This window comes from Gobio gobio (assembly GCF_949357685.1).
Source record: "Gobio gobio genome assembly, chromosome: 23".
Taxonomy (NCBI): Eukaryota; Metazoa; Chordata; class Actinopteri; order Cypriniformes; family Gobionidae; genus Gobio; species Gobio gobio.
This window is the reverse complement of record NC_137119.1, coordinates 15,041,825-15,055,381: the sequence shown is the minus strand read 5'-3', so window position 1 is coordinate 15,055,381 and position 13,557 is coordinate 15,041,825. Positions and strand designations below refer to the sequence as shown.

The window sequence follows — 13,557 nt, the reverse complement described above, 5'->3', positions numbered from 1 at the left end:
AACCTGGGCTCAGTTTCCTGGAGTAAAGTGGTCGTGACGGATGCCTCCAAGATAGGCTGGGGTGCCCTGTGCGATGGGCAGAATAGCCTTCGGGTCATGGGTGACTCCTATGTCGAATTGGCACATCAACCACCTGGAAATGATGGCGGTAATTCTGGCCTAGAAGGAGTTCCAGCCGGAAGTTAGGGGTCATCATGTCCTGGTCCGCTAGGACAACAGGACGATGGTTGCCTTTATAAAGCACCAGAAAGGTCTTAGGTCTCACCCTCTGATTGGCGAGCCGTCTTCTATGGGCACAGAGGAAACTCTACTCAGTGAAGGTGGTTCACGTGCCGGGCTCCTCAAACGAAGGAGCAAACATGTTGTCATGCGACAGACCTCCCCCGGGGGAGTGGAGACTCCATCCTCAGGTGGTCAATGCAAGATGGCACACTTTCGTTTAGGCGGATGTGGATCTCTTCACGACAGAGAAAACTACCACTTCCAAACATACTTCTCAAAGGAAACCTCTCAAAGGATGTGCTGGCCCTGAAATGGCCAATGTATACTGAGCATTCTAGCCGGTTCAGTCAATTAGAGCAGCTGTTTGTCAGCTTTGGAGGCTGCACCAAAAGCTGCCAGTTTCGAAGCAAAGGATTTTCAGATGGATTGTGGATGTGACAGCATTGGCTTACAAGTCCATAGACTTGACCAGTCCCCTAGGGGTTATGGCCCACTCCACTAGAGGTATGGCCACCTCTTGGGCATGATCCAGGGAATCTCACAGACATCTGTGCGGCGGCTGGCTGGTCCTCGCTATCCACTTTCATCAGATTTTACAACCTGGACATCCCTGCTCTTCAAGCACGGGTGTTGTCAGTCTAAGTGCTTGTGTACTATGTAGCAGGCTCCAAGCCTCTCCTTATGCAGCATGGGGCCCTCAAACGAGCTGTCAGCTTGCAGAATAGCTTCAGTTCTGCGCTTGTAGCACGACGCTATTGGATTAATTTCCCCAAAAGCATTCGTGAACTAACACAATGCGAGTGACCTGTTTCGAAAGGGAGAGTTTATGGCCCTCAAACGAGCTGACAGAGAATTTCTGAATTTCAGAATGTCTGAGAATTTCAGAATCGATTCTGAGCTTATTTATTAACTGCAGATTCTCTTGTGCTTTAGAAACACCCGTATTCTGCTTGATTCCAATTCCTCACCCACTATGTTACACTTGCATTGTGTGGTCTCGCCCACCAGTATTTTCCTTACAAATGCTTTAAGAAGGCATCATTTATGTCATTTGGAATGCAGTGGGCTTATATATTAAAAATATGAAACCCACTGACAGAAGGCGGCTTTCAATTCCAAATGCTCACATGCGCTTTGTGAAGAAAGCTCATGCATGCGGCTGTGCGACTCTGTACTTGCATCTCATGCTTTTATGATGCAGAATTAATTTAAACAGTCAGTTATGTCTTAAGGGATTAGACAGGATAAAAACTTTATATTTCAAAAGAGATCTGTGCATTAGTGTGAATGCAGCTTATCAGGTCTCCCGCTGTCTGTGTCATTAGTAACAATCAAACAACTGTAAATCTGAGAGAGAAATCACTCACAGCTCTTGAATGGAAAATGTTCAGAAACTCTTAAATACTGAAAGCATTATTTGTTTATTGCTTATACACTGAACAAAATTATAAACGCAACACTTGTTTTTGCCTCCATTTTTTCATGAGCTGAACTCCAAGATCTAAGACTTTTTCTATGTACACAAAAGGCCCATTTCTCTCAAATATTGTTCACAAATCTGTGTTAGTGAGCACTTCTCCCTTGCCAAGATAATTCATCCACCTCACAGGTGTGGCATATCAAGATGCTGATTAGACAGCATGATTATTGCACAGGTGCACATCTAAAATGTGCAGTTTTATCACACAGCACAATGCCACAGATGTCACAAATTTTGAGGGAGCATGCAATTGGCATGCTGACTGCAGGAATGTCCACCAGAGCTGTTGCCCATGAATTGAATGTTAATTTCTCTACCATAAGGCCGCCTGTCCACCCAATCGCTTTTTTGCCGGCTGAAAACGTTAGGCGCTCTGCTGAAAACGCCTTGTTGTGGGCGCTTGAGAGCATTTTGGCAGCGCAGCGTTTTTTTCAGTTGAGACTCTTTGCTTATGATACGGAATATCCACGGAAGTGTTACTAGTATCTCATTTCACAGATAGTTTGTTTCTGTATTGAATCTATATAAAAATGCTGATACAATGTAAAGTATTTGCTCTGGCTATTGTTTTAAATTATTTTGTTCCGTTATTATACTGCTTGTTTTCATCTGTTGACGTTGTACATGCAGAATGTGGCGGTTGGTCGGTGTTGTATTTGTCCCGCCCCTCCTCCACTGTGATTGGACGGCTGGGTGAAAAGTGACAGTGATGAGTGCTGTGTTTTGCTCAAAGTTGAACATTCTTCAACTCTCAGCGACTCGTTACGCTCATGGCGTTCTAAAAATGCGCCGCTCCCATTGAAAACAATTGAATATGCCAGCTAGCCGCGTGAAAAAAACGCTTTGGTGGACACGCGCCCTTAGCCTTCTCCAAAGGCGTTTCAGAGAATTTGGCAGTACATCCAACCGGCCTCACAACCGCAGACCATGTGTAATCACACCAGCCCAGGTATCTTCACCTCTAAGATCTTCTGAGACCAGCCACCCGAAAAGCTGCTGCAACAATTGGTTTGCATAACTAAAGAATTTCTGCACAAACTGTCAGAAACCGTCTCAGGGAAGCTCATCTGCATGCTCGTCGTCCTCATTGGGGTCCTTGACCTGACTGCAGTTCGTCATCGTAACCGACTTGAGTGGGCAAATGCTCACATTCGATGGCGTCTAGCACTTTGGAGAGATGTTCTCTTCACGGATGAATCCCGTTTTCACTGTACAGGACAGATGGCAGACAGCGTGTATGGCATTGTGTGGTGCGGTGGGTTATGGTATGGGCAGGCATATGTTATGGACAACGAATACAGGTGCATTTTATTGATGGTATTTTGAATGCACAGAGATACCGTGATGAGATCCTGAGGCCCATTGTTGTGCCATTCATCCACGACCATCACCTCATGTTGCAGCATGATAATGCACGGCCCCGTGTTGCAAGCATCTGTACACAATTCCTGGAAGCTGAAAACATCCCAGTTCTTGCATGGCCAGCATACTCACCGGACATGTCACCCATTGAGCATGTTTGTGATGCTCTGGATCGATGTATACGACAGTTGTGTTCCAGTCTCTGCCTCATTTTAGAGTGGAATGTTATTGTGGCCAGCCTAAGGCACACCTGTGCAATAATCATGCTGTCTAATCAGCATCTTGATATGACACACCTTTGAGGTGGATGTATTATCTCGGCAAAGAAGTGCTCAAAATTTTTTTTGACAGATATGTGAACAATATTTGAGAGAAATAGGCCTTTTGTGTACATAGAAAAAGTCTTAGATCTTTGAGTTCAGCTCATGAAAAATGTGGGCAAAAACAAAAGTATTGCGTAGTTAAATAAAAAAAGATTAAGATTTTCAAGTAATTAAGGGGGAAAAAAAGTAGATCAAGAATCGTTTTGGAATTGGGTCGTAACTCCCAGAATCAGATCGTGAGGTGTGTAAAGATTCCCACACCAACTGTGTTCATGTATGTAGGGGAACAAACGATTATTTTCAACCTTCGTCCTGAAATGAGCTGTTTTTAAGGGGAGGCTCCTTTAAGGCTTCTCAGTCTACGGCCTCTGTTATGATGGGATACTGTCATTGTATAGAAAACAGTGCCCCTATTGCACGTGTTTTGAAAAAAAATCCATTTAAAATCGACATTTATACAACCCCAAATCAGAAAAAGTTGGGACAGTATGGAAAACGCACCAAAAAAAAGAAGTGATTTCTAAATTTACTTTGACTTGTATTTCATTGCAGACAATATGAACACAAAATATTTCATGTTTTGTCTGGTCAACTTCATGTCATTTGTAAATATGCATCCTTTTCTGTCATTCAGACCTGCAACACATTTCAAAAAAAGTTGGGACAGTAAAGCATTTACCACTTTGTAATGTTGCCATTCCTTTTCACAACACTTAAAAGACGTTTAGGGACTGAAGACACCAAGTGATGAAGTGTTTCAGGTGTAATTTTGTCCCATTGTTCCTGCAAACAAGTCTTAAGGTGGGCAACAGTACACCCCGTTTTTGCGCTTCAAAATGCGCCACACATTCTCTATTGGAGACAGGTCAGGACTGCAGGCAGGCCAGTCAAGTACCCGTACCCTCTTCCTCCGCAGCCAGGACTTTGTAGTGTGTGCAGAATGTGGTTTTGCATTGTCTTGTTGAAATATGCATGGATGTCCCTGGAAAAGATGTCTTCTTGAAGGCAGCATATTATGCTCCAAAATCTCTATGTACTTTTCAGCATTAATGGTGCCTTCACAGAAGTGCAAGTTACCTTTGCCAAGGGCACTGACACAACCCCATACCATGACAGACCCTGGGTTTTGGACCTGCTGCTGGTAACAGTCTGGATGATCCTTTTCTTCTTTGGTCCGGAGCACACGGCGTCCATTCCTCCCAAAAAATACCTGAAATACTGATTCATCTGACCACAGTACACGTTTCCACTGTGTGATGGTCCATCCCAGATGCCTCCGAGCCCAGAGAAGTCGACGGCGCTTCTGGACACTGTTAACATAGGGCTTCCTTTTGGCACAGTACAGTTTTAACTGGCATTTGTGGATTTAACTACGTATTGTGGTACTTGACAAAGGTTTGCCAAAGTAGTCCTGAGCCAATGTGGTGATATCGCTTATAGATGAATGACGATTCTTGATGCAGTACCGCCTGAGGGATCGGAGATCACGGTTGTTCAGCTTAGGCTTGCGCCCTTGTCCTTTACGCACTGAAATTCCTCCAGATTCCTTGAATCTTTTAATTATGTTATGCACTGAAATATCCAAATCTCTTCCTATCTTTCTTTGAGGAACATTGTTTTTAAACATTTCAATAATTTTCTCACGTATTTGTTGGCAAATTGGCGATCCTCGGCCCATCTGTGCTCCTAAAGGATTAGACCTTTCTTGGATGCTGCTTTTGTACCAAATCATAATTACAATCACCTGTTGACATCACCTGTTTCAAATCACATCATTATTTAACCATTTTACCTCATTACTAGCCCTAAATTGCTCCTGTCCCAACTTTTTTTGAATTGTGTTGCAGGTCTGAATGACAGGAAAGGATGCATATTTACAAATGACATGAAGTTGACCAGACAAAACATGAAATATTTTGTGTTCATCATATTGTCTCCAATGAAATACAAGTCAAAGTAAATTTAGAAATCACTTTTTTTCCATACTGTCCCAACTTTTTCTGATTTGGGGTTGTAGATAGAGCATTATGTAATTATTGTCAGCCGTTAAGCAACTGAATGCCAGTGGGTGGGGCATATGGTGCGTTGATGTATAACATTCGTCAGTGTCTTGCTCTGAAGGCAGTCATATCCATTTGACATAGAAGGCAGTCATGTCCATTTGCCCATGTGACGTCACAGATCCCGCAATGTCCAATCATTTCTGTTTGTGGAGCTTGATTGAATAAATACTTTGTTTAGAATGAGGAGGATGTTTTTAGATATGAAACTTGAAAGATGACTTGATGGTCAAAATATCAAGGCAAATTTGATGGCTTATGTCATGACTTTAACTTTTTAAATCTAGAGTAAACAAAACCTCCTCTTGTATTTAACTTTCTTTCATTAACCCCACTGCAGTAAGGCAGATATACAGAAATTATGACTATATGAAATGGCTGTTTTCAGTACTGTTTTTTTAATGGAACGTCACAATTAGCACAATAGGTTAACAATCCTGTGTTTTAGTTTTAGTTTGAATTTGTATTATACTGTGTACTTTTCTTGCAATAGATAAAAAGTAGTCATACATGTGGACATGATGTGAATAAGTGAAATATAATGTGTTAATTTTGTTCTCTTGCTGTTTGAAATTAATAGCAAATTTTTATGTGGCTAGTTTCATGCAATGAACTTCTTTCACAGTGTTTTACTGATGTATGCAAGGTTGTCACCATTCACACAACCTGAGAGGTGATGTAATATAAGTTAACTATAAACTGCAAGAGAAAAATACTTGGTGAGTGTCAGGAAATATAGCCCAAAAATGTAAGGAACTTTAACTGATATTTTACTAAATGTTGTATATTCTGTCACTTCCTGTAGGGAATGTTCTCCAGGTCCAACTTCGGGTTGTCAAAGTGTTTTTTGCCAGAGGAGAGGACCGTGTTAGCGCTTTACTGCGTCAGCTGTCTGATCATTGCACTGATAACACTCATCAATCTAAAGATGTTCAGATCATCACTGCACTTGACAAATAGCTTTCTAGCAAAGTACAAGACTTTGTAACATGCACAAAAGACACAGTTATATGGCACTGAATTGTATCAGAAGCACATGTTCATATTCACAGAAACAAGCAAATGTTCAGCATCAAGAAGTTTCCTGGTTTGGATGTTCTCTGTGTTTTTTCTTCCTAATATAAAATGCTGAATGCATTTAAAATGCACACTGTCAAAACTCTTCACATTGTCAGCTAAACAGAAGTTTATGTGGACAATACTGCAATCAATTTTTCATGTTCGCACAAAAATATAGTCAATGACCACATCTCCCAAAATCCATGAACTCTCTTGTCATACTCCACCATCTGTTAAACACTGTATATTTGCAGCACATTTTTCAAATGCTAATACACTGCTTTCCAAACAAACACATTAAACAAAGAGGAGTTCTGTATCAAAAAATTACTTTTGTGCATTTCTACAGTAATTATATTGAAGTATATAGCAGAACATTTACAATATTCCAAGGACGGCTAATTGCAATTTCAGCTAAGACTAGACAGGTGTCATGGTTTCAATTTTTTGGTTTGTTTTTGTAATTTTTTTTTACAGCAAGAGAGAGGACCAGAACCCTGAGTCGTTATACTATACTTTTTTTTAAATACATTTTTTAAAATTATTTTCAGCCTGGGTATTTCAGGATTTTTGTTGTTGTTGTTTGTACAGGCATGCAAAAACCAAATTGCAGCATTTGTTACATATGCTTGTATAAAAAGCTGTTATTCATATTCTATTATTACACATTTATGTGAAAAAATAATTTAATAAACTTTAAAAGTTAATCATCCAATGCTCTGTTGTTAGTGGTGCTGTTTTTCAAGTCAGTGTGCTATTGACGAACAAGCTCTGTTTTGGTGGTTTGAGCAAGTTTTGGTCAAGATTTATATTGTTAATGCAGACTGTATGAAGAGCTTTGAAACAATGGAATTCAGTATTAGCTCATTAGCAATGAAAAAAAAAACCTACTGATTTTAGGAAATAAAGAATTTTAGCTGCAACCAAGTTTAAAAGTGGTGATTATTACTCAATTCAAAGGCAAACTCGAGTTTCTTTAGAGGTATTTTATTTGCAAAACAAACATTTCTTCCCACACTCCGTTTTAAACAAAGCCCAAGGTCTTCTAATGTGCCTCGTTATTAAAATAATCGTTAAGAAATGAAAAAGAAATATTAAAATCCTTGAAGGCCAGACAATTTTTTTTATTATTAAGATTTTTTTCTTTATTGTCACTCATAATTTTAGTTTCTGAAATAAGTTTGAACATGTAAAAGCTGCAGAGGAGAGTAAAGATAATAAAGCCTATCTACCAGTGTTACAGCCACTCACAGCCTAAAGTTAAGCCACACACTGTCCCTGCACTTCACCAGTTGAGAAGTGAACAGCAAGAGTACAGTCAAAGATCAAAATTAACAATTTATGGGGCATTTCGCATGGACTCAAGTGTGTATGTTTTAAATATGAGTAATCTGGGCCGTCACTCGTGTTTAATATATTATTCATATTAAAATTAAAAAATGTTCATTTACTCAACCTCTGGTTGTTCTGAATCTGCATGCGGTTTGTTTATCTTTTGAATACACAAATGACTTTTCATGATTTTTCATGCAGTTATATCTGTACATTTAATCTATAAATGAAGAAAAATATTACAATTTAGAGGTGCACTATAAATTTGACTTATGATAACTGTCCCACTGGTGAGTGAGAGAGACTTTATGGACCCCCTCAAGCTGTGAGGTTTACACTATCAGTGCTCACATTCACAATGCCAGCGCAGTCAGCATGCGCTCAGGACGGCCAGTAAGAAATCGCTAGTCTTACTTCCTCATTCCTTCTATATTATGCTTTTGTATATGCATACCTATGCATACAACCTCGCTAAACATTCATAAATATGTATACATATAGGCACACATATTATTATGAATAATTGTACATATATATTTATAGAATATATGTTTTCACGTTTTTATAAATGTATATGTACACACAGAGTGCAGATGTACAGTACAATGTGGTATAGAATCTGCATGTGTATGCGCACACACATGCAATCACACATATCTACACGCTTTCACCGGCACGACCCTGTGTACAGTCTGCATATACGCGGCTTCTAAAAATGTGCCCTTCCTGAAACAACAGTAGGACAAAATTTTGGAAATTTTGAAAAGATTTCCAACATTTTAAAGCTGAGTCCGTTTGATGAAAACAAATTCAAAGAAAGAATTTTAAGACATATTGTATTTGCAGTTTCTGAACAAAGAGGTTAATTTTGCATATTGTATACAATATTTTTTGCCCAATTTTTCTTCATTTTATAGTAAAAGACATTAAGTAGCTTTATAAACCAGAAAAAAAACTCAGATTTCCCATCAGCACGCTGTGCTGCATGTAATATTTGACATCAAGCTGTACAGCGCTGTCCAATCACACATACTTCATCCTCATTTACAGGTACAGCCATATTCAAAGGCACAAAGAGCTTCTACAAGTCAAAGTTTTGTCTTTCTTGTTTAAGTTATACAAAATAACATTTTGCAGTCCTGTACAAGATTAAGTGACCTTGCACATTTTTTAGGATTAACAAAACAAACCCCCTAAAAATATATTGGTTTTCTTTTTATCTATATTTATGACTACCTCCAAAGTGGGGGCTGCCCATAGTAAAGGAGGCATCAGTTGGCCAGTGGCGGTTCTCCCAAGATGGACGCCTGCTGCCGCAAAAAATGCAAATCTCACAGGCCTCTGCTCCTACACTACGCTCTGTGCTCTGTAATTGTTTACAAACTCCTATCTAGCCCTGAAGTCCTTTCTGCACGCTTTGCAGAAAAAAAAGCAACAAAAATGGCAATTAAAAATGAAACTAAACTATAAAAAAAACGGATAAATATAGAGGTGCTACATTGTGAATTTTGCCTCTTGCAAAATTAAACCCTTCATGTACCCCTTCACTCCTATGTCAAGTACTCCAATATCCCCTTCATTAGATGAAGGAGAAAGGTCAAAGGTCAGACCACCCTGACACAGGTCACAGGTTACCACAGGTTTCCATTACATCAGCTGGTCTAACCACATCTTATCTAACTTTGTCTAAAGCCAGCCAATGCTGAAAAACTAAATAAAATATAAAGAAAGGAATGACCTGGGAGTGACACAAACACAAAATAGTACTAATTTCATCTCATACACACACATTCATATCATTCAACCCCCTCTCACTTCAGATCTCATATATAGACTAAAATAAATAAAAAAAGGAAAGCAAACAAGTGAAAAGCGTAAAAAGGAAAAAATATTACAACATTTTCACTCTTCAGTAGTTCAGCCCATGTGATGTGGGACTGGAAAAGTGTTGATTGGAGGAGCAACCGATCCAGGCAGCCAATCACAAGAGTTCATACTGGCGGAGGTGCATCCTCTGAATAATGTCACGACAGTCATTGAATACACGACGGATGTTTTCTGTGTCCACGGCACAGGTGAAGTGAGGATAGCAGTAGTGTTTGTCTGTGCCGCTTGCTGTGCTGATTTTCTGTGGGTTCAAGCAAACACACACAGTCCAGGCAGTTACAGTATAATACTAAAAACAAGAACATCAAATGGGTAGCTGACATGCAAAACCGTAATTAAAAATAGTAAAAAGCTTTACAGAAATTATGACTAGTTAGAAGTCCCATTTTACACATTTTCTCTTATAACTTAAATTATACATAGCAATGCAGTTATGCATAAAAGTCAAACCCCGTAACTTAACTTTATTGTTCAAAAGTGTACTAAAGCCCATACACATCTGTTATAATACCATTAATAGTGTTTTAACATTATAGATACTGAAAAATAAAGAGAGTAAAAACATTTATTTATACCAAAAATTCATCTCGGATAAAAAACTTTGCCCTGGACACTTTCGGATCTTCTCCTGGGTCAGGGGTCGCTGTGCATATAAAGAAAACAGATTATTGTTAAATTATGCTAGGCAATAGGAACTATTTGAAAAATGGAAGGATGCATATTTAGGTATGGGTGGGTTTCAAAAGGTTCTTACACTTTTCCCAAAGTCAAATTAAAGCACTTTTCAAGGTGCATTTTCAAGCTTTTCCAACACTGCACAGCTGTAATAATTTCAAGCTGATAATTGAAATGAGCTAGATGACATCACCATTTTCTCCAGAGCGGCTGTACGGCCGAATAAAATTCTGTTGCATTATTTTCCTGTTTAACACTGTGAAGCTGCTTAGAAACAATCAGCATTGTAAAAAGCGCTATATAAATAAAGTTTTTATTTACAAACATAAACGCACTTCATCACAATGAATCAGATGTGGAATATGTACATATGTACAGAACATTGTTCAGAGATTGTAGTTGTGCAGTTAATTGAGCTGTTTATGGTATTTAAAATGAAAAAAATCTACATCAAAAACGTACTCCTTACCAACCAGGCCCATCTGTCCTAATTAGGACTAGGTGAGAAATTAATCTCTTTAATATATTGAAAGAGTGGACCCAACAATTTCCAAAACTCACTTATATATCTTAGCTAATCTAGCTTTTGTATAATAGAAACGTCTGGCACATATAGATGATCTTTGTACCCTGCTGAGGATTGAACCCAGATCTTAGGAGTGGTCTTAACTATTACATTCTTAGCAAAAGGTGAGGTAGAAGACAGAATGGGAGAGTATATTAAAGCATTCAATGAGGTGGGTTAAGTGGAATTTCCTTCCATCATAAGCTTTAAGGGAAGAGAATCTAAGTTCTTATTTTGAAGCTAATATTTTAAAACTCTAATATTGGTGGCCCATTAATAGAACCTCAGGTTAGGTAATGCCAAACCCCCCAATGTCTTGGGTCTCTGTATACTTTACATAACCCCTGGACCTTTTTATTCCAGATAAAGTCCAGTATCTTAGAGTCTGAATCTTGAAAAAAGTTATGCTGGAGAAAAATAGGAATGCATTGTATTTATGTGTAACATGGATTCCAAGATGAAGCTATTTTAAAGGGTTGGCTACTTGAGAGAATGAGTAAATTTGTGTATCTACTATCTAATATGAATAAAGCATGTTGTCAGTTTTTTATAGTCTGTATGATGCACTGAATGTTTTAATCAACCCGTGGTGTGGTTAAAAGGGTTAAAAGATAACAGTTTGAAATCTACATTTAGCAAACTTATCAGACAGAAGAAAGTACAGTCTAATTGGTCCTTTTCTTTTTTCAAAAGAAGGAAATAGAGGCCAGATTGAGAGTCTGAGGAAGATGGCATTTAAACATCCAACAATGTTTTTGTTGGAACTTTTTTACCAAAACACTTTATAGAACTCAACCGGGTATCCAACTGGTCCTGGACTTTTCCCAGACTGTAAAGAAGAAACAGCTCTTTATATATATTTGGGGACATGGCATACAGTGGGGAGAACAAGTATTTGATTCACTGCCGATTTTGCAGGTTGGTGATTGACACAAATATCGATTTCGATCTTGAGTCAGTATCAATTCATATGTTGTTAGTATATGTATAAATATATGTATAAGTATATGTATAAATACAATGCATTCCTATTTTTAATAATATTTATAAGCACACACAAGTGAATATTAATGAATGTGAGCAAATATAATTTAACCCAAGAAAAGTTTAAACTAGAGCTAAAAAGGCAAACTTATTTTTCCTTATATTTACAGTAGACTATATAGATTAAATTATATTTGCTCACATTCATTAATATTCACTTGTGTGTGCTTATAAATATCATTAAAAATATTAGGATGTAAGTTATTAACGTTTTAAAATTTCACATTTAAAGAAGTCTAAATATGTATTCAAATGCAAAACCTAAAAATAAATAAGCCGTTATGATCTGCAATACTTTTTTGAGTAACTAGACTATGGCCAGTGACTATGGCCACTATAGGCCATGTATATTTATTAAAGAGCCATACAGGCACTTAGTAGGTAATGGCATTACAAATGAAAATGATTATTTTTCCAACCACAAATTGACTCTAATTTGCCTCTTTGCATTGGAATTCTCTATTTTAACCTTAATTACTACACTAATTGTAAAATAAATAATTATATTTTATCATTAATGATAATGGTTATTAATGGACCATAATTATTGCACAAATAGTAGGCCTATTTAGTACCAAAAGATATCCTCAAAATATTCAATAAATATTAAACTAAAATATAGAACATTTATTTAATTGAAAAATAGTTAAGTTGACCATACACCTTAACTATTTTTCAATTAAATAAATGTTCTATATTTTAGTTTAATATTTATTTAATATTTTGAGGATATATTTTGGTACATTTGACAATCAAAGAGTATAAGTGTGAGTAAGGAATACCTGAGGGCTAAATCCAAGAAAAACATTAACATTAATGTTAACAATGTTGCATCTCCATCAATGATACTGTAAATATGGTTGATGTAATAATCAATGCACACTATGCTGTACAGTTTACCAAAAATTGATGCAAATACCTATAGTGATGTGAAGCTGTTGTGTATCCGCTTAAGCCATTCAAATGTATTGACAGCGCTGGTTTGTGTGGAACTATTGAGAGCTCTGTGTGAACCATGTGACTGCGCGCGCCACCGGGAGATGAGAGCATGTCGCAACTCTGTTTTTCAACGCCTCTGGCTTTAACTGTTATGCCACATTATTATGTTTGAATTTCGTATTACATTTTAAAAGCTTAGACTTTCATATAAAAAGCAGGTTTGGCAGTTTGGCGTGAGATTTACTTCGGCAGAGTGAGAGCGTGAGACAGAACCTTGAATGCTCCAAATGCGTTCGAGTTTGCAACCCTGACTTTTATGGTCGAATGGAGCGCTCCTTGTGTGTGAGTGAGAGAGAGAGGGGGAGAGAGAGAGAAGGGAAAGGAAAGGAAATTAACAAATAAACTGTGTGTTTTAAATAGCGTGAATAACGACGCGCAGCTGTCTAAGGACATCAGGGATAAAATTGTAGACCTGCACAAGGCTGGGATGGGCTACAGGACAATAGGGAAGCAGCCTGGTGAGAAGGTAACAACTGTTGGCGCAATTATTAGAAAATGGAAGAAGTTCAAGATGACGTTCGATCTCCCTCGGTCTGGGGCACCATGCAA

General features: G+C 38.1%; 2 protein-coding genes across 2 annotated transcripts in view; one reads left to right on the top strand and one right to left on the bottom strand.

Moving 5' to 3' along the window:
* Positions 1-13,557, top strand: part of elovl2 (ELOVL fatty acid elongase 2) — a 312,772-nt gene that overhangs the window by 68,094 nt on the left and 231,121 nt on the right. The gene's annotated exons all lie outside the window — the stretch shown is intronic.
* The window catches only part of gnal (guanine nucleotide binding protein (G protein), alpha activating activity polypeptide, olfactory type), a 152,530-nt gene continuing 146,453 nt past the window's right edge, over positions 7,481-13,557 (bottom strand). Inside the window, exons 11-12 of the mRNA XM_079806637.1 lie at positions 10,301-10,368; positions 7,481-9,966 (exon numbers count right to left, since the gene is read on the bottom strand). Of these exons, the coding sequence (XP_079662763.1) occupies positions 9,820-9,966; positions 10,301-10,368 (215 nt within the window). The 3' untranslated portion in view covers positions 7,481-9,819. The remainder of the gene's footprint in view (positions 9,967-10,300; positions 10,369-13,557) is intronic.